Source organism: Gopherus flavomarginatus, chromosome 4 (assembly GCF_025201925.1).
Source record: "Gopherus flavomarginatus isolate rGopFla2 chromosome 4, rGopFla2.mat.asm, whole genome shotgun sequence".
NCBI classification, from domain to species: Eukaryota; Metazoa; Chordata; order Testudines; family Testudinidae; genus Gopherus; species Gopherus flavomarginatus.
The window spans coordinates 199996970-200024037 of record NC_066620.1 but is presented as its reverse complement, the minus strand read 5'-3'; the positions used below and the strand labels follow the sequence as shown (position 1 = coordinate 200024037).

The window sequence follows — 27068 nt, the reverse complement described above, 5'->3', positions numbered from 1 at the left end:
TTCATAATGTTAAAACCACCAATGAAGCAAACATCAATATCATCAGCATAATAGTCAGTTAAGCACAACCATGAGTCTGTTACAGTATGATGTTTATTTTACAAATAAAAAGGCAGCCATAATCTGAAGCAAAGAAGTAGGCGGCTGATGTAGAAGACTACTAAAAATCTTAATACTATTGACACTAGACTCTGAAGGTTTTTTTTAATACAGCAGATTCAGGAATAAATGATTTTTCCAGGTTTTCCATGTGAGACTGAAGTTTCCATAGTTCCTTGTGATTTTTAAGTATTTTAAATGAAATAGATCAGTAATACTCACTTTAGTAACCCACTCGGCAAACTGATTGCGTGGTTTGTTTGTCACTGAAGATTAGTTCATTGAGGTGGCAGCAGGCCCTGTGTGAACAATGTCATGGGAGAATACCACAGTATCCTCTGGCCTAATTTCAGGGAGTCTGTACTATCTTGAAGAAGGCAAGGCCACTTATAATTGTTCAATGGTACTTTTTCCTCTTCTGATTCTCTGATGAGGGTTCCTGGTGATGCAAGCTTTGTGATCTCATAGGATATCTGCTTTCAAACCACAGGAAATAGAACTTAAAACTTTGTTGCATAGGTTCTTCTTCTGTGTACCAAGCTTGACAAATTTTTAAGCATCACTTTCTACTATGACATAAATTAATCTATTTAGGATGGTGGAAGCCTGCCTCTTGGCATTGGAGAAACTCTATCATTGGTCAACTCAAAGCAACGGTTTTCCACCTTAGAAAAATTCTATATTGCCCAATAATTACATTGTTTTAAACTCATGTGATCCATATGCTAACTACTAATTTAAAAAAAAGTAAAGGGGTGAAAAAAGGGAAACCGGAGTGCGACATGTACTCCACAGTCACCAGCTTTCAGACCTAATGTGATGGTGATCTGTCTTCATTTTTCCTATATTTGTTTGATTAGCTAGGTTTTTTTTTCTTCCATTTCAAGGTATGTATTGTTGCTGTAATAGATATATTAAAATATAGTAAAACCACACACAGATATATAACAATGTGTACAAGAATAAGTAAAACTAATGTCTTATATTAACTTTTTTAATAGATAAAATAATTAGACACAGAGCTTGTACCTTGAAGGACACAGCACATGCCATAATTGCTGCTGAGCTGGATCCCGAATTTAATAAAATGTGTGAAGAAATCAAGGAAGCGAGAAGAAAAAGAGGTAAGTTTTGGAACTTTAATCTAAAGAAATATTTATTGTAGTGCAAAATATCAGATAACCTAGATAAATAAAAATAGGCATAAAATTAAAACTAAAAAAATATAAACATTTGTATAAAAATTTGAGAATCTTAGAAGCAAAAGCGAGTGTACTAGGATGCATGGCAGAGGGAAAAAATGATTGATATAAAGGTATTACTGAACATGGTGGAATAATGTAATATTTGGCTATAAACTATACAGAAAGGACAGATTAGGTGAAGTGTGGTTGGTGGTGTATCTAAAAAGTTTCCATAGGATCTAGTGGGATAAATATCCTGATTGGAGACCGTTGCAGTTGGATACATATGGATTCAAATCCCAAGCTGCAAGAGTGCAAATATACTTCTGAATCAAGAAAAGAATACTGAGTGCACAATGTGGAGAGAGTTCTCACAGGCAGCAAAGTCTAACCCAAAAAAAAAACAATAATGGGACTTCACCTATCCACATGTAACCTGGTCAAATACCACAATGAGCAGAGAAGAAATTTCGTTAAATTTTAAATGAATGCTTCTTGAAACCGCCTCCTAGAGCACATAGTAGTAGATGCTATTCTCAACATAGACCCAAGTGACCACAATATAATCAACATCCTACAGGGGAGGAAAGGTATCAAAAACTAACACGGTGACACTAAACTTTCGAAAGGGAGGTTCCAGTAGTATCAATAAGCTAGTTAAAATAGCCCTAAAATCAAAAGCAAAGGAAATAAAGTTTAGATTTGGCATGGATGCTACATAAGAAAACAATAGTTTCATGTATTCTAGGGTCAGAAGGCACTATTGTGATCATCTAGTCTGACTTCCCTAAATTCCTGTTGGAATAGAGCACATATTTTTTTTGATAACCATCCAGTCTTGATTTAAAGATTTCCAGTGATGGAGTATCTACCACATCCAGTGATAAAATGTGTTAATGGCTAATTACCCACATGGTTAAAAATGTCCACATTATTTCTAGTCTAAATTTGTCTAGCTTCAAGTCCAGCTATTGGAACTTGTTATAGCTTTGACTGCTAGGTTGAAGAGTCCTCAGAAATCCAAATTCTCTTCCCTCATTTGGGAACTTGGAACGTGATCTAGTTACCCCTATAACCTTCTCTTTAATAAACTACATAGCTTGAGCTCCTTGAGTCTCACTATAATGCATATTATAATGCATAGCAAAAGACATGTTTTGCACCAGAGCGATCCCCATATCAAATTCAAGTCCTAGCTCCAAAGCATGTATGTGCTGGAGTTTATCAGAGAAATGTCTGTAAGAATTTCTTTTAACATGGGGAAAAATAACTTACTTTTCCCTGATCTCGTTCTCAGAAACAGCTGAATCATTTTTCACTAACCTTGCCCTCCAAAATTAGCCTGAGGCAGATGCGTGGCATGGAAAATTTGAGTTGTAATGGTTTAAGTATGGCAAAGTTATAAGCAATTGAAAAGGGTCTTATAATGGGAAGTGGTGGGCAACCTTAACTTAAAGACAGCGTTACCAGCTCTACCTGTAAGTAAGCTGTAGGGGTGATCTAAGAAATTAAAAACAAGTAAACATTACATCCGGACCTGATAAATCAAAATGATAGTTAAAAATCAAGTAATAAAACATGTAAAAGATCATGGAATCATAGAATAACAGGATTGGAAGGGACCTCAGGAGGTCGTCTAGTCCAACCCCCTGCTCAAAGAAAGACCAATCCCCAACTAAATCATCCCAGCCAGGGCTTTGTCAAACCTGACTTTAAAAACCTCTAAGGAAAGAGATTCCACCACTTCTCTAGGTAACCCATTCCAGTGCTATCACAATATAATAGGGTCCAACCAGCATGATTTCAATAAAGGAAAATCATGCCTTGCTAATCTGCTAGTTTTCTTTGACTATGTCAGTAAACTAATGGTGTTCCTAGCATCTGTTTGTCAGAGGTGGTGATGGACGGCAGGAGAGAGATCACTTGATCATTACCTGTTAGGTTCACGCCCTCTGGGGCACCTGGCGTTGGCCACTGTCGGTAGACAGATACTGGGCTGGATGGACCTTTGGTGTGACCGGGTACGGCCGTTCCTATGTTCTTATTTAGACCGGAATGCCAACCTGTGGCTCTGGAGTCATATGCGGCTATTCAGAAGTTAATATGTGGCTCCTTGTATCGGCACCGACTCCAGGGCTGGAGCTACAGGTGCCAACTTTCCAATGTGCCGGGGAGTGCTCACTGCTCAACCCTTGGCTCTGCCACAGGCCCTGCCCCCACTCCACCCCTTCCCACCCCCTCCTCTGAGCCTGCAGTGCCTTTCTTTCCTCCCCCCGTCCCTCCCAGAGCCTTCTGCATGCCATGAAACAGCTGATCAGGAGGTGCAGGGAGGGAGTGCTGATTAGTGGGGCTGCTGACGTATTACTGTGGCTCTTTGGCAATGTACATTGGTAACTTCTGGCTCCTTCTCAGGCTCAGGTTGGCCACCCTTGATTTAGACTTTCAGAAGGTTTAGGGCCCTTGCAATATACAACGGAATTGAGCAGTCATGATGTTGGAGGCAAATTATTATAGTGGATCAAAAAGAGAGAGAGAAATCTGAGTAGTAGTTAAAGATTAATTTTCATTATGGCAAAAAACTGTGTGCAGCAACTTTCTGTACAAGGACCGTTGTTGTTTAATATATTTTTAATAAGCTGGATAAAGGGTGAAGGGACAAACATTTCAGATGGAACAAAATTGTTAGTCAAGTCCAGCGAGGACTGAGAAACTCTAGAAGGACCATTAGCTGGGTAAATCAGCAAATGAAATTCATAGTTCTTCTTTGACTAGTGTCCCTGTGGGTGCTCCATGGTAGGTGCACTTGTGTCCCTGCGCTGCCAGAGAACTTTGGTAGCAGTGTCCATTCAGCCTGCACATGTCTCTCCCCCTGCCCCTTGTCCTCTGCCATGAGGCTAACCAGTGCATGTGGGCGAACCCTCCCCCCCCTTAGTTCCTTCTCAACCACCCTTGGCTAGACATGGAGCTGTTAGCAATCTGTTCATTGGATCATTATCTTTCTCTTAGCACTTCAGTAGTTAGTTAATCCCCTTCTTAGTTGTAGAACTTCCTTTATTTTCTTTCTTTTTGGGGGGCAGGTGGAAGAAAACTTTTTATTTTCCCCCTTTGTCTGGGGTTGCCCCAGCATGGGCTATGCCTGGTTCACCAGGCTTTAAGAGGTGTCTCTCTTGCAAGGAAGCTATCTCTATAATGGATAAACATTTCTGCTGCATTCATTGCCTTGAGGAAAGCCACATTTCCCAAAAGCAGGGGGTCTGCCAACAACTCAAGTCCATATTTCGGAAAGACAGAGAACTAAGACTAAAACTCCTCCTCAGAGAGGCAGCTTTTCAGCCTTCCCTGGACTCCTCATATCAGGAGTCACCCAAACGGTGCAAATCTTCCCCTCTTCCCCATAGCCCTCAACATTTATAGACTATGGGTTGAAGACAACCGCCGCAGACCCCTCATGTAAGTCTTAAAAAAAGAGGGCCGTGAGCCCTGAGCTAGCCGAAAAAGATCACTGTCTTGTTCGGTATCATTGATACTGTCAGTACCGAGACAGTCTACACATGGTATCCATAGCTAATGAAAGTCTGAAGCAGCAGGTACCATTCATGCATCTAAGGATCTGATGAGCATATGCACCAAAGCAACAGTAGTGACTGATGAAAGCAGGAACAGAGACCACACCACTGCTAAGACGATGCTGCCGGTCTGAGTGTTACCATTAGGAACATCAAGAGTGAGGCATCCAGCCTCTGAGCCCTCAGTATGGCCCAGATCACTGATCCCTTCAGTGCTGCTGGGCCACTGGCAACCTCCATCGGCACCAAGTAGGTTGGCACTGCAGGAGTTTAGACACTCTAGAGACCTCATGGTATCTGACACACCAAAGTTTCCCTTGCTCTGTACCAGTGCTCAGTTTACTTCAGATGCTGGACTCTCCACCGGTACCATGTCATGCACCTCCATTCTCCAATGGTGAATTGGATTAGTGAATAGGAGGAGGTCATTTCCCATTTCTCCTCCCATGTTCCTACTAGTGCCTACTACCAGCTTCTTTGCTCCTCAACCAATATGGTATGGCCAACCACTGGTGCCACTACCGGGACCCCTTCCACCGCCCCAGTGGCCCTACTGGGATCCTTGGTTGGCATACAGACTCCACGCTTCCCAAGCATCTAGTGTGGCCCACCATAAGTCTTTTGAGGTGCTTTCCCTCAGCCACGGTATTCAGAGCCTCCGAACATCCAAAGGAGATCATGCAGGGAACCAGAGGGTGGATTCAAGGAGGACCAACATCTCTTCCTCCTCTCCAGACAAAGCAGTGATGCCTCCTCCACCATCCCTAGTAGATGACTTCAGGCTATTTCATGAGCTAGCTAAAAGGGTGGCAGATGTACTGCAGGGACCTCTTGAGAAAGTAAGACACCTATCAGAAAATCTTGGTTGTCTTGCACTCCTCATCTTCCTCTAGAATAGCCCTCCCCATCAATGAGGCCCTTCTTTTATGGCAAATCTCGGCATCAGTCACGCCTGTCTGTACACAGGCTGATAAGAAATATTACATCCCAGCTAGGGATATGGAGTTTTTTCCCCAGTCCCTCCCACTTATTCCATTGTAGTGGATGCAGTAAACTCCTGAAGTCAGCAACACCAGGTGAGGTCTACCTCCTGTGAGAGGGATTGGAAGTGCCTCGACGTATTTGGGAGAGAGGCCTATTCAGCTGCTACACTGCAATTCAGAATTGAAAGCTATCAAGCTCCGACAGCAAAATAGGACTACGTCAATTATGCCAAGCCTAACATGTTTATTGATCAGCTCCCAGAGTCACACTGTGCACAGTATTGGGTAGTGCTGTGAAGCGATTAAAAAAATTGATTAATCATGCTGTTAAACAATAATAGAATACAATTTTTATTTAAATATTTTTGGATGTTTTTTACATTTTGAAGTATTGATTTCAATTACAACACAATTCAAAGTGTACGGTGCTCACTTCATATTTATTTTCGATTACAAATATTTGCACTGTAAAAAACAAAAGAAATAGTATTTGTCAATTCACCTAATAAAAGTACTGTAGTGTAATCTCTTTATCATGAACGTAGAATTATGTACAAAAAAACCCTGCATTCAAAAATAAAACAATGTATAACTTTAGAGCGAACAAGTCCAATCAGTCCTACTTCTTGTTCAGCCAATTGCTCAGACAAACAAGTTTGTTTACATTTGCAGAAGATAATGCTGCTTGCTTCTTGTTTACAGTGTCACCTGAAAGTCAGAACAGGCATTTGCATGGCACTGTTGTAGCCGGCATCGCAAGATATTTACATGCCAGATTCATATGTCCCTTGACGCTTCAACCACCATTCCACAGGACATGTGTCCGTGCTGCTGACAGGTTCTGTTAGATAACAGTCCAAAGTAGTGTGGACAAACGCATGTTCATTTTCATCATCTGACTCAGATGCCACCAGCAGAAGGCTGATTTTCTTTTTGCGTGGTTTGGGTTCTGTAGTTTCCAAATCAGAGTGTTACTCTATTCCACATCTCATCAAGCTCAGATTTTGGAAGGCACTTCAGATTCTTAAATCCTGGGTTGAGTGCTGTAGCTATCTTTAGAACTTTCACATTGGCATCTTCTTTGCATTTTGTCAAATTTGCAGTGAAAGTGTTCTTAAAACAAATATGTGCTGGGTCATCATCTGAGACTGCTATAATATGAAATATATGGCAGAAAGTGGTTAAAACAGAGCAGAGGACATACAGTTCTCCCTCAAGGAGTTCAGTCACAAATTTAATTAATGCATTATTCTTTTAATGAGCGTCGTCAGCTTGGAAGCATGTCCTCTGGAACAATGGCCAAAGCATGAAGAGGCATATGAATCGTTAGCGCATCTGACACACAAATATCTTGCAACTCCAGCTACAAAAGTGAAAACGCTTGTTCTCACTTTCAGGTGACATTGTAATTAAGAAGTAGGCAGCATTATCTCCCGTAAATGTAAACAAACTTGTTTCTCTTGACAATTGGCTGAATAAGAAGTAGGACTGAGTGGTCTTGTAGACTCTAAATTTTTACATTGTTTTGTTTTTGAGTGAAGTTAGTAACAAAAAACCTACATTGGTAAGTTGCACTTTCATAGTAATGAGATTGCGCTACAGTACTTGTATGAGGTGAAATGAAAAATACTATTTCTTTTGTTAATCATTTTTATAGTGCAGATATTTGTAATCAGGAATAATATAAAGTGAGCACTATACTCTTCGTATTCTGTGTTGTAATTGAAATTGATATATTTGAAAATGTAGGAAAAAATGTAGGAAAAAATCCAAAATCTTTAATACATTTAAATTGATATTATATTGTTTAACAGCATGATTAATTTTTTGGAGTTAATTGTGAGTCGACTGCTATTAATTGACAGCCCTAGTTTTGGGCCATAGTGAGGGACAGCTGGTGGCCAATACAGCACTCCAGTGAGCGTTTGATGCACCTGACACAGCAGCCCGCTCCAATCTCTACAATGGTGGTTATGTGAAGAGCGTCCTGGTTGTGCTTATCTGGCTTCACTAAGGAAGTACACACTACAGTAGAGGACCTCTCCTTTGAAAGCACCAAATTGTTTGCTGAGAAGACTGATGCATTCCTCCTTATGCCTAAAGACTCCAGGGCCACTCTCCGGTCATTAAGTATTTATACACCTGGACAAAAAAGAAAATATGGTCTGCAACCTCAGCATAAATCCCATGCACCACATTTCCCAACACAATGCTATTATGAACCTTCAAGATAAAAATGCAGTTTTTCCAGATGTAAACCATCAGGCCACTAGTCTTCCTCTTCACAATCACTTATCTCAAAACATCAGTTTTGACATCTTGGTTGAGGCACCGACAAACCACTCCCCTAAACCAACCACTACTGACTGGCCCTTCACACCTATTTGGGTACCTCCTTGCTTTATTCCACAACTGGAAAGAACAATATCCGACCAATGGGTTCTGGAAATTGTTCACAATGGGTACTCCATCCACTTCACCTCCTCCCACCTGCTTTCAGCACCCTTCTCCATCTCTCTTCAGGGACTCTTTTCGTGAGGGTTTATTATGACAAGAAATAGATCACCTTCACTGTCTAGGAGCCCTAGAGCCTGTACCTCAATACCTATGTGGCAAAGGTTTCTACTCTGGTAATTTCCTGATACTCAAGAAGAAGGGAGTTGGAGACCCATACTGGACCTCAGAGCACTGAACAAATTTGTCAATGCTCAAAAATTCAGGATGGTCACAGTAGCAGTAATTATTTCGTCTTTGGAACAGGGAGATTGGTTTTCGGCCCTCCACCTGCATGATACCTATTTCCACATATCAATCCTACTTTCCCAGAGAGAGTTTTTCAGCTTTATCCTGGGCCAGGACCATTAACCAATACAGAGTATTCCTTTTTGGGCTCTTATCAGCTTTGAGAGTATTCCCCAAGGTCTTATCCATAGTCATGACTCACCTGCGCTCCCAGCAGATAATGATCTTCCTCACCTGGACGCTTGTCTCCTCAGAGCCCGCTCCTTCAGCAAGGCTTACCGGGTTACTCAAACTTCTGTAGACTTGTTCATGGACCCGGATCTATAGATCAATGTCCAAAAATAGATGTTCACTCCAGTACAGCGGTTCATAGGAGCTGATCTCAACTCGTTATAGGCTAGGGTGCTCCTGCCACATCACAGGTTCCACACTTTGGCTATGCTCCTAGAGGCAATACACACCAGCCCTAAAATATTAGCCAGACACTGCTTCCAACTTCTGTGATATCTCATGCCAAACTTCACATGAAGTGCGTCCAAATGTGTTTCAGCTATACAAACTATACAAACCTCTGTCACTGCCCACCAAAGTCGAACACTCTATGGACTTGTGCAAAGACCCAGCAAATGTCTTTCCAGGAATTCCCTTCTCACAAACTTTCTCATTGTCACTTCTCACCACTGACACGTCCCTCATGAAATAGAGCGCATAACTCAACAATCTTATGACACGTGGCAAATGGTCCTCCATGGAGGTGTCTCTTTGCATCAACCTCCTCGAACTCAGAGTGGTCAGGAACACCTGTGCCACTTCCTTCCACTGATCAAGGGTACGCACATGACAGTCTTGACAGACGTGGCATGTATATAGTAATAAATTGCCAGGGAGGTGTCAAATCATGCTCCCTTTGCACAGAAGCACTAAAGCTATGGAACTGATACATTTCCCGCAGCATCACAGTATCAGCAGCCTATCGTCCAGGAGTACAAAACTGGATAGCAAACACTGTCGCAAGTTCCCATAGGGCCACAAATGGGTGATAAACTCAGCAATACTACATGACATATTTAGGCGGTGGGGGACACTGACTACAGAACTGTTCACTACTTACCTGAACAAGAAGTGCCCATGCTGCTGCTTCAGGGCAAGAATAGTACAACACTGCTTAGAGGACACTCTCCTCCTTCCATGAGACAAGGACTTTGTCTGCGCTTTTCTCCCATTCCCTCTACTATCAAAAGTACTGTTAAACATGGAGAGAGTGCAAATGTTATACTTATTATTCCCTCCTGGCTGAGACAGATGTGGTACCCTTACCTGTCACAACTGGCAACATGCCTGCCAATCTCTCTCCAGTCAAGTCCATGCCTCCTCTTGCAGAACAAAGGACGCGCTCTCCATCCCAGCCTGTGGATATTCCAGTTTAAGGCCTGGCTCCTTCATGGTTCCAGTACATAGAAAGGTCCTGCTCTGCAGAGGCACAGGCAGTGTTACTACACAGTAGAAAATTGGCTATCCACCATACCTACTTGCAAAAGTGGACCAGGTTTCATGTCTGGTGTAATTCCAGACAAATTTCCCTAACATCTGCTACTCTCCCAGTTGTTTTAGATTATATGCTGACTCTCTCAAGAAATCAGGACGATCTCTCAGTTCACTCAAAAGTTCATCTAGCAGCCATAGCAGCCTTCCATGAACAAACAGAAGGGTACTCAGTGCTCTCCCACCCCACCACAAATAGATTCCTCAGGGGTATAGTAAACATTTTCCCCCAACCCAGACATCCTACTCCAGCAGGGGACCTAAACTTAGTACTAAAGAGGCTGACCAGGCTGCCTTTTGAACTCATGGCTATTTGTTCGCTCACACACAGCCTTCCTGGTGGTGATGGCCTCAGTGAGAATAGGGGAGATACAGCACTAATGGCACACCACCCTTATGTAGTACTCTTTTGGGACAAGGTTTCTCTCGGACCACGCCAGAAGTTCATCCCCAGGATGACCTTGTCTTTTCACATAAATCAACTGATTCACTTCCTGACCTTTTACCCTAAGCCTCACCATAATAACAAGCTATATTGCATGCACTAGACATTAGGAGAGCCCTGGCCTTCCCTGGGTGGGATGAAGACCTTTAGGAAATCTCTTAGGCTTTTCCTTTCCTTTGCGGGAAGGTCTAAAGGAGCAGTGATAGCATCCCAAAGACTCTCCAAAAGGGTCTCAAACTGTATCACACTGCTATCACCTCCATATGGAATCTACACACAGTGAAACTGAAAGGCAGTGAATTCAGAACAGATAAAATAAACACCACTTCACACAGTGCATAATTAAACTATGGAACTCATTGTGACGGCATGTTGTTGAAACCAACAATTTAGCATTATAGACTTATTGGACATTGATATACATAATAGGAATATACAGAGTTATAATACAGTAAATAGTTTGTAGAAGTTTTAAAAGGAATATAAAACTTACTGCTTTGGGGTTTATGAAAATCTCTTAACTATTGGATGTTAAATGAAGATTGCCATGTGGGACAAATTATCCCATAGCTGCCAACTTTGGGGTTTCTTGCACCTTTCTCTGAAGCATCTGGGGCTGGCCACTCTCAGCAGAGACATGACACTAGACTAGATGGACCTTTGGTGTATGTACCCGTGTAATTAAAAGCATGTGCCATAGCAGTGGGTATGTAGCAAATCATAATGTTTATCTAAATATTGCTTTAACTGTGTATCTATGGAATCTTTTATAAAACATACCTAAACAATGTGGCAATAGGCTCATTACCGCAGAAGATGCCATGAATTGGGGAAAAAAAAAAAAAAAAGAATGGCTGAAAATATTGGATTAACTAACATTACAGAATGTAACCAACTATACCTGACTGTTTAGTTGCAAAAGCAAAAAGCATTCATCATTTCTGTTACTTGTTATTGATATGAGGAAACAAATACACTTTGCAATAGGGAGTGTGCATGCGTGTGTCTATAAAATACAGTAATAATGCAAACTTTTTTTTAAATATCTTAATTTTTCATGTGGAAAGTTTTTTTCCTCAAATATATTGAGGGAATATAATGAATCCTAAGACTTTTATTGTATTGAACATTGTGTCATGAATAGAAATCCTTTATAAAATGCTCATACAAATTTATATTTACATTAAATGTTTATTTAAAATAAGTAGAAATAGCAAACTGTCAACGTGAAGTTGCTTTTGGATTTTATACTTTCATTTAGGTAATCTGGGGTAGGACAGGAAAATTTGGATTAAAAAAAATAAGGTTTGTGTTCCAAAATATGGAATTAATTGGTAAAGTTGCTTATCATGTGACTTACAAAGAGCCATATTTTCCTAAGGTCTGGTCTACAGTAAAAAGTTAGGTTGACCCAGCTTCATTGCTCAGTTGTGTGAAAAATCTACATCCCTGAGTGACATAGTTAAGCTGACGTAACCCATGGTGTACCCAACACTACTTCTGTTGATCTAGCTACCACCTCTCAGGGAGATGGATTACCTACGCTGATGAGTGAACCCCTCCCATCGACGTAGGCAGTGTTTACGCTGAAGTGCTACACAACTGTGTTGCTGCAGCATTTCAAATGCAGATAAGCCTTAAGACATCAGATCTGACAGTTTTTAAGATCTTATGTCCAATAAATTCTATTGCCTGCTAAAAGCAAATATTATTCATTTAAATCTTGGTTTAGCAATGTCCATCTAAATATGTTAATTGCTGTGTTTTTAATGCAATACTATGTTCTAGGCTTCTTTCTGTGTTTGGTTTATGCAGCTCAGATTATTTAAATAGGTATGCTTATCTTTTATGTGCAGGCTTATCGGTATCAGCAGAGCAAATAAATCCTCATGGTTCCACTGTACGGAAAACAGAAACTGGAGTTGAAGAGGCATTTCGGAACAAACAAAAAAATGCAATAGCAGTTTGGCACAACTCTGCAAATAAATGTGCATGTGAGTACTTCAGATCACATTGTATTGAAGAAAGAACACTAGCCCAGAGAGCAATGATCATGGATTTGATGCACACCTAGAAAAGGACTATTATTTCTATAAAATATCTGTTTTAGTTAGTGATTTATTTTTTATTTCCACTGCAGAACCACCACATTAAGCACACAGCTCTTGTGTCTTTAAGAGGCATCCATGTTCCAACTTCATTAAATCTTCGCTTAGGCAACCATTGAAAGGAAGTGGAAATCAGGATTTCAAACTGTTTTTGCAATGCAAAAAAGATACAAGTATTACAATAGCTTTAAAATATTTTTTTCAGTGTAAAATAAGTAAAAAATTATCTTTCTCTGTGGTTAGAATTATCTTAAGGTTTTAAGCTTATGTTTTTTGTGTTTCACATTTGTACAAAAGTAAATATTTCCTGTGTTAAGTTGTCTAAAGAGCAGTTTTTTGTGGTAGATGTTGGTAGGCTTTGTTTTGCTTGCATGGATCCAGGTGTGAGCAACTTAAGTGTGCAGTGCTAAAAGCTGATGGGCACCCTCAACTCATCTCATTTAAATGAATGGAAGATGAGGTTGTCTAGCACCTTGCAGAATCAGGACATCAATTCTAAAGTACAGAAGTATTTTATTGGGTTTGGTATGCTGTATAGGTTTTCTGAGTGTGCTTTAGGTAATAATAGGGACTATTAACTATTCTTGAGTGGTTTACTGATAGAAGTAATTAAATGAGCTGCAGTGAGCTTGGTTATAAAATTTGTACTATGTGAGCTTATTTGACAAACCAGAATAAGGGGGCATATGAGAGGGAATGTGTGTGGGCAAGTCACTGAGACTAGTGAATCAGCTTTGGGGTCAATAATAAATATTTCAAGCAAAAACTGTATAACTTCTTAGGGAAGTTCACGTAGATCGAAATAGGGAATTTCTTCACTGATCTTTCCTTTTTCTCTAGAGTATTTTGGGGGAAAGGGGCTGTGTGCATGCAGCCGTCTAGGCATGAGTGTTGTTCCCAGGATATGAGACACACAAGGTGTGGTAACATCTTTTATTGGACCAAGAACTGTTGGTGGAAGAGATAAGCTTGACTAAGAGATCTCTGTAGCTTGAAAACTTGTCTCTTCTACCAATAGCATTTGGTCCAGTAAAATATATTACCTCACCCGCTTCGTGTATGTTTTTGGCATGGTAATGATACTACCTTCTTGGCACCAAAAAATGTTTTGGAAATGTATAGGATAGATTTGGCATCAAATAATTCCAGTCTGTGGCCTGTGTTTGTGGCCTTGTTTCTTGCCCATTCCTTCAATTGCTATGCTTACGGAATTAAAGAATCAGCACTGTGAAGTAATTGTTTATGTCTGAGATGTTCTAAAATAGTGGAAGCAGAAGTTTGCTTTCTATGTTTTCATTTTGCCACATGAATAAAGAAAAATGTGGACACAGTACACAAAAATAAAGGTAGACAAGAAGGTTGCCCAAGATTGTTTGCACTCTGTCTTTGTGCCCTAAAACAGATTGCCACGCTGTGGTCCACAGAGTGTTTCCTGGTGGTGTCTGAGATGCTGTGCTGCTGTTTCGTTCCTTCATTTCCAGCCAGGACTCTTGTGGAAACGAGGGTCAGCTGCCACTAGTCACTATTGTATAAAAGAAGTTGCTGCTTCCTTCCTCTCTCTTCCTGACCCTCTATTGGTGACACACTGGTAGTTGTCTCAGGGGCACAGCGAGGAGCCATCAACTGAAGGAACTGCCAACTTCTCCAATATACAAGTGCAAACTGAGCTCTTGTCAAGGCACTGTCCTTGGGAAGATCTGGAACTATGGAGAGTGGGAGAGAGGAAAACTAGGGGTCTGGTTGAGATTGGGAGCAGGCAGGAGGCAATCTAGGTTGTAAGAAGGGAGCTGGGTTAGACTGCTGCACAGAACTGGGGTGAGGTATCTGGGAACTAGAGGAAGAAACCAGAATTGAATGAATAGCCAGGATGGACCACCAGTATCTTGGGGAAGAGGGTCAAGGAGGTGGAGGCACAGGATCTGGAGACAAGTGAGAAAGAACTGAGGGGAATAGGGCCTAGAAACAAACATGAGAAAAGTTGGGAGCAGGGAAGGGAGTGAGGGGACAGCCTCAAGCAAAGGAAGAGCAGACTAAGCAAGGAACAAGGGAGCTTGAATGGCAGCAGATTGTGGGGCTGGACTGATTTTGTGAGGTGGTGGTAAAATGGCTTGCAGAAGATAATCATAGAATCGTAGAACTGGAAGGGACATCAATAGGTCATCTAGTCTAATCCCTTGCATTGAAGCAGGACTAACTATTACCTAGATTATTTTGTTTATTGAAAGGAAAAAAGGAAATCCTTTGGAAGAGAGATTTAAGACCGTAGTACCTTCTACAGATTTCTGATGACTGTCATAATATGTGGATAGTGTGTGTATGATTTGGTTTGGAAAGGACTGATTCTGAATGGAGGGAGAATAATTTATTTTAGAGCCAGAGTAGGATGTTTTGTAATTTACAAGTCAGTGAAATTAGGAGGGGATGAGGTAGTCTTTGCTATCAAAAAGGTTTGGCAACACTTGACTTAGAAACGTAATAGTAATATCAGAAAATTATATGGGACCAAAACTTTTCTTTATAGTTAACATTTCTGAAACAGACTTCCATTTTTTTTTCTTTAAGGCTGAAACTAAATTCAGGTTTTTTTTTCTTTATATGATGTTGATCTAGCTTTGATGTAGTCTTTTTGTATGCAGTTGCAACATCTTCCGTATCAATTTTCTCTTCCAGGAGGTTTGTTCATAACATTTAGAGAATAGTTGCCAAAAATTGGGGTAAGTCATATGAAACATATAATAATAAATCCTTTTATAAAGCAAGTTGTTGCGCATCTTCTCTTTGGGAACCATATTGGAGAAGAGACTGCTTTAAGTGACTGCTTCTTGGAGCAGCTGGTATGGGAACCCACAAGGGAGAGGCAAATCTCGATTTAGTCCTGAGTGGAGCGCAGGAGGTGGTCCAAGAGGTAACTATAACAGTACCGCTTGGAAATAGTGACTGTAATATAACAACAACAAATAACATCCCTGTGGTTGGAAAAACATCTCAACAGCCCAACACTGTGGCATTTATTTTCAAAAAGGGGAACTATGCAAAAATGAGGGGGTTAGTTAAACAGAAACGAAAAGGTACAGTGACTAAAAAACATCCATGCAGCTTGCAGGCATTTCACTTTAAAGATGCCATAATAGAGGCCCAACTTAAATGTATACCTCAAATTAAGAAACACCAGTAAAAGAATTAAAAAAGAGCCACCGTGGCTTAACAACCTTGTAAAAGAAGCAGTGAGAGATAAAAAGACTTCCTTTAAGAAGTAGAAGTCAAATCCTAGTGAGGTTAATAGAAAGGAACATAAACATTGCCAAATTAAGTGTAAAAATGTAGTAAGAAAAGCCAAAGAGGAGTTTGAAGAATGTCTAGCCAAAAACTCCAAAGGTAATAACAAAATGTTTAAGTACGTCAGAAATAGGAAGCCTGCTAAACAACCAGTGGGGCCCCTGGATGACCGAGATACAAAAGGAGCATTTAAAGACAATAAAATCATTGCGGAGAAACTAAATGGATTCTTTGCTTCAGTCTTCATGGCTGAAGATGTTAGGGAGATTCCCAAACCTGAGCCGGCTTTTGTATGAGAGAAATCTGAGGAACTGTCACAGATTGAAGTGTCACTAGAGGAGATTTTGGAAATAATTGATAAACTTAACATTAACAAGTCACTGGGACCGGATGGCATTCACCCAAGAGTTCTGAAAGAACTCAAATGTGAAATTGCGAAACTATTAACTATGATTTGTAACCTGTCCTTTAAATCGGCTTCTGTACCCAATGACTGGATAGCTAATGTAACGCCAATATTTAAAAAGGGCTCTAGAGGTGATCCCGGCAATTACAGACCGGTAAGTCTGACGTCAGTACTGGGCAAATTAGTTGAAACAATCATAAAAAATAAAATTGTCAGACACCTAGAAGAACATAAATTGTTGGGCAAAAGTCAACATGGTTTCTTTAAAGGGAAATCGTGTCTTACTAATCTATTAGAGTTCTTTGAAGGGGTAAACAAACATGTGGACTAGTGAACATAGTGTACTTAGATTTCCAGAAAGCCTTTGACAAGGTCCCTTACCAAAGGCTCTTATGTAAATTAAGTTGTCATGGGATAAAAGGGAAGGTCCTTTCATGGATTGAGAACTGGTTAAAAGACAAGGAACAAAGGGTAGGAATAAATGGTAAATTCTCAGAATGGAGAGGGGTAACTAGTGGTGTTCCCCAAGGGTCAGTCCTAGGACCAATCCTATTCAACTTATTCATAAATGATCTGGAAAATAGGGTAAAAAGTGAGGTGGCAACGTTTGCAGATGATACTAAACTGCTCAGGATAGTCAAGATCAAAGCAGACTGTGGAGAACTTCACAAAACTAAGTGATTGGGCAACAAAATGGCAAATGAAATTTAATGTGGATAAATGTAAAGTAATGCACAGTGGAAAAAAAATCCCCAACTATACATACAATATAATGGAGGCTAATTTAGCTACAACAAATCAGGAAGAAGATCTTGGAGTCATCATGGATAGTTCTCTAAAGACGTCCACGCAGTGTGCAGAGGCAGTCAACAAAGCAAACAGGATGCTAAGAATCGTGGATAGAGAATAATACGGAGAATATATTATTGTCCTTATATAAATCCATGGTACGCCCACATCTCGAATACTGCGTACAGATGTGGTCTCCTCATCTCAAAAAAGATATACAGGCACTAGCAGAGATTCAGAAAAGGGCAACTAAAATGATTAGGAGTGTCATGGTATAATTCCCCACTCTGAACCTTAGTGTCCAAAAGATGGGGTACCAGCATGAATTCCTCTAAGCTCAATTACCAGCTTAGTACTTGTAGCGCTGCCACCAACCAGGAATTCCAGTGCCTGGTACACTCTGGTCCCCCCAAAACCTTGGCCGGGGATCCCCAAGACCCAGTCCTCCTGGATCTTAACACAGGGAAAGTAAACCCTTTCCCTCACCGTTGCCTCTCCCAGGCTTCCCCTCCCTGGGTTACCCTTTAAGATTACTGTGATTCAAACTCCTTGAATCTTAAAACAGAGAGGAAAATTCACCTTCCCCCCTCCTTCTCTCTCCCCCTCCCAGACTCTCCCTGAGAGAAAAAGTAATCCTAACACAGAGAGAAATTAACCTTTCTCTCCCCCTTCCCTCCTTTCTTCCCACCAATTCCCTGGTGGATCCAGACCCAGTCCCCTGGGGTCTCACCAGAATAAAAAAACAATCAGGTTCTTAAACAAGAAAAGCTTTTAATTAAAGAAAGAAAAAAACAGTAAAAATTATCTTTGTAAATTTAAGATGGAGTATATTACATGGTCTTTCAGCTATAGACACTAGGAATACCCTCCCAGCCTAAGTATACAAGTACAAATTAAAATCCTTTCAGCATAATACAAATTTGAACTCCTTCCAGCCAAATACACATTTGCAAATAAAGAAAACAAACATAAGCCTAACTCGCCTTATCACCTAGTACTTACTATTTTGAATCTATTTGAACCTGTATCAGGGAAATTGGAGAGAAACCTAGTTGCACGTCCGGTCACTCTCAGAACCCAGAGAGAACAACAACCAAATTCTAACAGCACACACACAAACTTCCCTCCCTCAAGATTTGAAAGTATCTGTCCCCTGATTGGTCCTCTGGTCAGGTGACAGGCAGGCTCACTGATCTTGTTAACCCTTTCCAGGCAAAAGAGACATGAAGTACTTCTGTTCTATTAACTCTTAACTATCCGTTTATGACAAGGGGTTTGGTATAGATCCCATATGAAGCGAGATTAAAGAGGCTAGGTCTTTTGAGCTTCGAAAAGAGGAGCGTAAGGTGGGATATGATAGAGGTATATAAAATCATGAGTGATGTGGAGAAAGTAGATAAGGAAATGTTATTTATTTATTCCCGTAATACAAGAACTAAGGGTCACCAAATGAAATTAATGGGCAGCAGGTTTAAAACACATAAAAGGAAGTTCTTCACACAGTGTGCAGTCAGCTTGTGGAACTCCTTGCCTGAGGAGGTTGTGAAGTCTAGGACTATAACAGCGTTTAAACGAGAACTAGATAATTTCATGGAGGTTAAGTCCATTAATGGCTATTAGCCAGGATGAGTAAGGAATGGTGTCCCTAGCCTCTGTTTGTTAGAGGGTGGAGATGGATGGCAGGAGAGAGATCACTTGATGATTACCTGTTAGGTGCCCCAGAGGGAGTGAACCTGGCATTGGCCACTGTCAGTAGACAGGATTCTGGGCTAGATGGACCTTTGGTCTGACCCAGTATGGCCGTTTTTATGTTCTTATGAGACTTTTTTTTTTCCCTCCAATATTTCAATGGCTTTGCAAAATCGTAAAAAAAAAAGATAGGATTGTTTATGCTGAACTACTACTAAAACAAGTTTAGCAAAGAATTGAAGTTACATTTTATCAAATAAAGATTTATGGTCAAGAATAACCAAGACTTGTGCATTTTTTATATCACAAATGCCATCATTTGGATTTCACCTATTTTCTACTTTGTGAAATTGGTGCCATACTTTTAATTTTAATGTTAGTAATGTATTTTGGAATGGTTGTTTCTCACTGATTAAAGCTCAAGGCCTCTCTCTGTATCAGTGCAATTGTGTTTCTCAGGGTTAGATGACATTAGGATGTCCGGCTGTTCCGGTTTTGTAGGGATAGTGCCGATATTTGGGGCTTTGTCTTATATAGGTGCCTATTATCCTCCCACTCCTTGTCCTGATTTTTCAGCTTGCTGTCTGGTCACCCTAGATGACATGGTGGAAAGGGCAAGTGAGCTGCATCTAAGTTGTGGCTTCCATTTTTACTACCATTGGTTGAAGCTGTGTCACATTGTAGATGACTTAAAAGGATTATTCCAATAGGAATTGAAAATTCATCCCTGAAAATACCAACTGACAGGTGCCTTCAACTTGGCTCAGTTTAGCCTATTCTTTATTATGAACTACATTCTCTTCTGATATATTGGTATCCACTGAAGTAAATGAAGTTACTCTGGGTTTACACCAAGAGCTAAATGTGACCATATGCTTCTGATTGTGTTTGCTACTTCTCTTGTGCCTCACTATCCATATTGTAAAGTTCAGTGTTGTTGGTATTTTCATAATATCCCTGGCATAGTGTTTTCACGCTTTGACTTGATAGTTAATTCTACTTCACATTACCTTGAAAACATGGATCATTCTTACCTCTATGATTTTTTTTACTGTCAGTCAGATTTCTTAAGCAGTAACGTAAGTGCAGGTAGACTTTAGTTTTTTGGGTAAAATATTTTTGTAGGGTCAGAATCTTTTACTAGCACTTTTGAGGGGTATATCTTGCCTTTTCTTTGGTATTAAGTTCTTCATCCTTTTCCAAAGCTGTTAGAGCTCTGCTGTGTATACAGACAAAACCCAGTGTTTACTAAATATATAAAAGAAAATAGTAGAGATTGCAATTATAAAATGAAGCTATAGCAATTCCGAGGTCCTGGCTAGCAAATAGGCCATTGGAGTGTCAGATTAAAATTAATTTAAAATAAATACCAAAAATATAAAATCCCGACACTGTTTGTTACCTCTAGTTCAGTTACATTGTTGGCTGTCCTAGGCTCTGGCATTTTTCAATGTTTTTACAATTGTGCATATTAAATCTGGTAGTTTCAATGGAGAATATTTGCTGAAAATAGCTTTGTGTGGGCTCCTTGTACCCTGGCAAAATAGGGAACCTGTTCATCAGATCCACACCAGTGTTAGCAACAAGGAAAGATGTAGTGTAGACAGGGATCATGTGGACTCAAGGGTGTTTTATCACCATGGCATCTAACCTTGCCCTATATGGAGGTGACACTATTGTGACTTGGGTGTAAGTTTTGTGGGACCACAACAGTGACATGAGTGAATGGTGAATGGGGTTTACAGTGGTATTGCACGAGTGTGTGTGTGTGTGTGTGTGTGTGAGAGAGAGAGAGAGAAGTGGTGCTGATGGTGTGTGTGGGCCCTGCTGAAGCAGTTAAAAATAGATTTTTGAGGCTACAACAGCTAGAAGTGCCCCTTTAACTATGGCAATATTGCTGCAATAAAACTGTGTTCATATTGCTGTGTCTTGCCAGTAGATGGAGCATGTAGCACATTATTTTGCTATCTTACAGTCAGATGCTTCAATATTACATCCAGATGGTCCCTGTGGGGAAGATTTGCTTTTTTGCTGTATTCAATAGAACGGTATTAAATTGGTGGAATAGACTGATCAAGTGCTGTTCTCCTTGCATAAGAACCTGCACAGCTTGTTATGTGGAGTGAGAGGTGCTCCAAATATCTTATCCGTGTTTGACAATTGCAGGAAGGAAAATTCTTGTAGATTTATTTTAAAGCTAGTGAAGTATTAAAAATAGAATTAAATTCCAAACTTCAGATTAAAATTTCATAGCAAGTAAAAATAGTAGGAGAAACATATTACTGACTTTATCCTACTAGAGTAAGCCATGCTGTCTGCGAAGCTGCCTGTTGCTGAGACCAACCAAGGAAATGACTGGGGGGAATAAGTACTTCCTGAATAAAACCAGTGTTTAGTGTATTATTTAAGTAAAAGCTGTGGCTTCGGATAGATTAGTCTTCACCAGTATTTGCAAATGACCTAAGTTTTGATGTCTGTTAACCCTCAGGTGGAAGGGTAAAGAAAGCTCTTCTGAGTGTTTTTTTGTTTGTTTTTTGGATGGTGACAATTTTTCTATAGCAATGTTAAAAAGAAAAAATTCTATTTTCGTTTCTCATCCTCTTTTCATTCTCACTCCCTCCACTCAAATTCCATTTATTCAGTTTCCTTTCCATTTTCTTTGTGATGACTTCTGACTGCTTAGCAGAAGTTAACTAGCATTGACTAGTGACTGTAAAACAAGTGAGAGAGCCTGAGGGAGGAGAGGGAAGACTGGCTGCCCAATATTTTTGCAATTTTAACCAGTTTCTGCATTTGGGACCAAAATCTGCACTGTTTACTCTGGAATTTCAGCACCAGTATCTGATGGCATTTTAACTGTCACTTGGAACTGAAGGGTTAAGATGACTGACACTGGTTAAAATGCTGGTAGCTGCTGATGCCTTGTCAGGCTAATGTTCCAAGTGTTGCTGCTTCTAATAGAACTGCAGTGATGATAGCATAACAAAGGTAAAACAATTGTGGGCAAGAAGTATAGACCCAGCCATACAGGTCGCTGCTATATTGCTTCATTTCAAATAATAGACGGCACAGCCTCTTACGGGGGTGGTTTAGTTGACAAGCCTTCTGAACTTTAGAGAAAACTTTTTAAAACTTGAAAAAAAATCTTCACCTTCAAAAAGCAACAGAGTCCCGTGGCACCTTATAGACTAACAGACAAAGTGGGTATTCACCCATGAAAGCTTATGCTCCAATACGTCTGTTAGTCTATAAGGTGCCACAGGATTTTTTGTCGCTTTTTATATATCCAAACTAACACGGCTACCCCTCTGATACTTCAAAGTGAGTTACACATACTAATTAATCCTCAAAACAATCTTATAATGAAGTGGAGGTAGGTATTACTGACATTGAGTGTTTGAGGATGCAGTTACTATCTGAAATTAGAAGTTGGGAATCCCTGGTTTTCTAGCCTGAGCTCAGACAACTACCATAGATCATGACCATGCCATACAAAGTTTTGTATTAGGAACATACAAGAATTGACCTTCTGGATCAGAGCATTGTTTCATTTAGAGCAATTTCATGTCTCTAACATGACCTAGAACAGTAAGGTGCAAGAAATCCCACAGTTGACAATCATATATTGCTGATTTTTGAGGCAAAGTTCTTGGCTATATTAGTTAATGCCTTTATAAGCCTTTAAGAATTAGGCTTTTATAGCATCTGATTTTTTTTAAAAAATCCTATAATGAAGCTATGGATGTTTTTGTTACTCTTGACTCTCTAGTTGCTTCTTTAATCTTGTTAAACTCTTGTTCTCAGTATCTGATGGCAATGAGTTCCATAGACCAATTATGGATTGTATAAAAATATTTTTTTGTTCTTTTTAAATATGCTGCCATTCAGTTTAATTGAATCTTTTTGTTTTGTGTTATGATAAAACCAATGGGAGCTTCTGAATTACCTTTTCTGTATTTTTTTCTCTTGTACACTTTTCTCTCAACACCCTTCATATTTGTCTCCTCCCTAACTCAAATAGTCCCAACCTATTCAGCCTCTCTTTGGGTACGTCTTCACTACCCGCCATATCGGCGGGTAGCAATCAATTTCTCAGGGATCGATATATCACGTCTCACCTAGATGCGATATATCGATCCCTGAACGCGCTCCTGTTGACTCCGGAACTCCACCAATGCTAATGATGGTAGCGGAGTTGACAGGGGGAGCCACGGACATCGATCCCACGCCGTGAGGACAGTAGGTAACTCGATCTAAGATACTTCGACTTCAACTACGTTATTCACGTAGCTGAAGTTGCATATCTTAGATCGATCCCCTCCCCTAGTGTAGACCAGTCCTTTATATGAGAAGTCTTCCTATGTCTGTAAACATTCTAATCACCAGCCATGTAACATTTATGTCAGGCCAGGAACAGGACTACTGAAGAAAAGCCTTTTCTGTTGCAAGTGAGTTTTTCTGAGTTCAAAAGGTTTATACTCAAATCAACATTTTGACCATGAACACTGCATGTATTAGTACAAGATGGTAAACGAAGTATCTGATTGTTATGCATTAAATTGTGTAAAGTATTGGGTTGAAGGTTGCTGTACATTGTTACAGAATGTTTTTTGACTTTCTACCTGTAATTTGGTTTTCCACCTTTTTCTTTTGCATTCTTTATTTTCTGAACCATGTTATTTGGTTCTGTTTTTCATTAATTTTTATTTCCCCTTTTGACAGAGAAACCAGTCTTGCAGTGAAAAGAGTTCACAACATTCTCTTCTAGCCAATGATTTGAAACATCTGTCTGGATTTTTTTTTAATAAACAAAGTAAAAGGCGGTACTTTGCAGTTGTTCATAATTACCTCACATTATTGCTATATGAAGGATGGTATTTAGTGGGTCTGAAGAGCCAGCTGGATTGGCTAGTCATGTCAATACCTGTATTAGCTACCACTTATGGAGATGCTCAACAGGAGTACTAAGTTTCTGGACCATATAGATTGACTGTGTATAACTGGACTCCACAGATAGAATTAATCTGTTTTCATTCTCTTTTAATTGGCGTAATTTTTCTTTTTAATTTTTGTGTCTCTGTCCTATCCCAAAATTAACTGTTGTAATGATATATAACGATTGGAATGGGAGAAGGTTTGTGCTAAATTATGGAAGGATTACATATTTGTGTTTCCTATCTCCCTTCTTGAGTAAGAGAAGTCAGGTTCATTTTTTGAATACTTGTCTATATATATTCCACTTTTGGTCAGTATGCCCCCTGTGTACTCAAGTTCAGATTGTTCTGGCCAGCAGTGTTCATTGGGGTTGCATCATTGCTCTGAATATCCTTGTCTTTCCCACCCAAGAGCATATATGGTTTGGGCTATCCCCAACTGTTCCTCAGTTCCTTATCACTGGCTACGAGTTGCAACTTGCAGTGTCTGAGCTTCTTGCCCGCTGTGCGGTCTGTCAATTGTATTGTAAATAGACAGGTATTTAGTCATTAGGGTTAACCTAAAATATTTTTGATATGTAAGAAGAAACAACTTTTTCTTCTTTGTTTAAAATTTTACCAGCACCGGGACCAGTCACGACTGAACACAGATCTCCGGCTTTAGACACTGCCCTTCATGAGAGACACTAATGCCTCTTAAAAATGGGCACACAAAATGCTTATTATATCTCAGTGATGTGCCATCTGTAAATTGTTCTTGGAGAGTTCAAGGCTAGAGTTTCACCTGAAGTCACTCTTTTTGAGGAGGCCAGTGCATTCCTCGTCAGACCTTGGAGTGCTGGGGATGAAAATCCTGAGCACTCGTCTTCAGATTATTCCTGCTGGCTAGTCTGCATATGCAGATCATCAATACTTCAGAAATTACTTGGTTCCAACTTCTTGTCACTGAGGCCCCGGTACCAACACTTTTTTTCTATGCACCTACCAAAATACTGGCTTACTCCATACTGAAATCCTACACTGTGAGAGACCTTATAGTTTCTTCAGTACTAGAGTCACTGGTATTTATCAGTAGGAAAGGGTACCTCCTTCGGTACTGACCATGTCAGCCGTATTGAAGCAGACAGTTTCAAAGTGACCATGAGTGGTCAGTAAAAGATACCATTATTCAAGATACATTCGACAGGCATGGTCAAACAGACATAGACCTGGAACATCATCAAAGACCAAAAAAAGTCACAGGTTCTGTTCCAGATCAGGGCAGAGTCAAGGATCTTCATCCAACACATTCCTGATCCCCTGGTCCCTGGGTCTAATATATGCTTACCATCTGATTCCATTGTTCTAATCTTGATAGTTATCAGAACTCTAGGGCAGGACTCCACCAGAATGATCATAATAGCACCAGGCAAGCCAAGGTTGTTTAGTTCAAAATCTCAGTGAATCTCTCTGTTCAACCTCCAATCCAGTTGCCTCTTCAACCCAATATGGTATCCCACAGAGGCTTCAGATTCTCCATTTGGGTCCACATTCCCTGTACCTTCTGGCATGGATACTGGCTGCTTAACATCTGTGGGCCTGACCTGTGGACTCTGAGGCTTGATTACTCTAAGTGGAAGAGATGCGGTCTAGGCATACCACCATCAGTTATCTCTCTGTCAGGTTCAGATACCTGAAATATCAGAATACCTTCTATTGGTAAGAATTTCTGGGCTATCTGTGAGCACTTTGAGGGTCTACCTAGCAATCATCTCAGCTTTCCATCTGCCAATTCAGGAACATTTGACCTTCTCACACTCTACAGTAGCTAGGTTCATGAAGGGCCTTATGCAGGTATATTCCCCCAGTTCAGGGTCTTCTCTTTGGGATCTCACCCTTGTACTGACTGGTTGATGATGGGTCCAACTGTTGAGCAACTAGCTATATGTTCCCTGTTTAATTTATCCATCAAAGTAGCCATTTTTGTAGCAGAGATATCTGCTAGAAGCTGGGGGGAAACAAGCACTCGTGACAGGACTTCCATACATGGTATTTCATAAAGAGAGGGTGACCTTGAGACCTAACTTGAAGTTCCTGCTTAAAATAATCTGTAATTTCCATCTCAACCAAATAATATATCTGACTCTTTTCTTTCCCTCATCCATGTTCCAACAAATACAAGGAGGAAGCTAAACTTCATAACTTGGATAACCATAACCTTCATTCTACCTGGACAGGTCTAAGCCATTTAGGATGTGCCCTAGATTGATTGTAGGTTATGGATATAGGGTGAAAGGACAGGTTATATCAACACACACTTTCTAGTTGGATTTCTGAATGCATTAAATTGTGCTATTAAATAGCCAATTTAGATTTACCATTGAGGGTTACAGCCCACTCTGTGATTGCTCAAGCAGCCCTTGTAGCATTTTTGAGAAAAGTTTTAATAGTAGAGATATGTATGGCAGCTACTTGGAGTTCAGTGTACACATTTATCCAACATTATTCCATAGTAACATCATCAATGTATCTGATGTACTCGTTGGCATGACTGTCTTATAATCATTGTTCAGCTAGACTCTTTCATCTCTGCTTGTAAGTTACCAAAAATGGAATGTATAAATATATATGGACAAGCACTCAAAGATATGGTGACTTACCTTACAGTAAATGTGTTTCTTCTAGATTTGTTGTCCATAGAGATTCAGTGATCTCCCCTCATTTCCCACTACCATAGAATCCTGTAACACCTGGATTTTGTATTGGTGAAGGAACTAAGGGAGAGTTGGATTTTCCCAATCCACATCTTGCTGCATTTCAATGGTGTGTGAGGTCATTCTTAGTCTGTATAGTGTATTTGTACAGGTGCTGTGTAAGCTTAAGCTATTATATTACTACAGGTCATCTTTGTAGGACCTTAAGGGCCATATACTTGTAATAAAATCAAATATTTTTCCACACTAGGTTAGACTCATAGACTCATAGGTCAGAAGGGACCAATCTGATCATCTAGTCTGACCTCCTGCACAAGGCAGGCCACAGAACCCCACCCACCCATGTATATCCTGTACAATAAGTTGTCATCACGCAAAGCTTGTAGAATATTTGTTCATATTCTATGTCTTGTCATGCGTGTTGCCCATTCATTTCATTAGAAGTTTGTAAAATAAAATGGAAACAAAAATCTGTGAACTGAATGGTGACTGAACTTTCCCTCTCATGTGAAACATAGACAAAAATAATCTTAATTAGTATTGGGCTGAGAACAGTTTGTTAATAAAGCAGAGGTAAGACTGTGTGTGTGTGTGTGTGTGTGTGTGTGTGTG

General features: G+C 40.1%; 1 protein-coding gene across 2 annotated transcripts in view; it reads left to right on the top strand.

The window, feature by feature from the left end:
• Positions 1–27068, top strand: part of ATAD2B (ATPase family AAA domain containing 2B) — a 162276-nt gene that overhangs the window by 105326 nt on the left and 29882 nt on the right. For both annotated transcript variants that reach the window (XM_050950617.1, XM_050950616.1), the window contains exons 23-24: positions 1101–1223; positions 12418–12555. In XM_050950617.1, coding sequence (XP_050806574.1) covers positions 1101–1223; positions 12418–12555 — 261 coding nt within the window. The remainder of the gene's footprint in view (positions 1–1100; positions 1224–12417; positions 12556–27068) is intronic.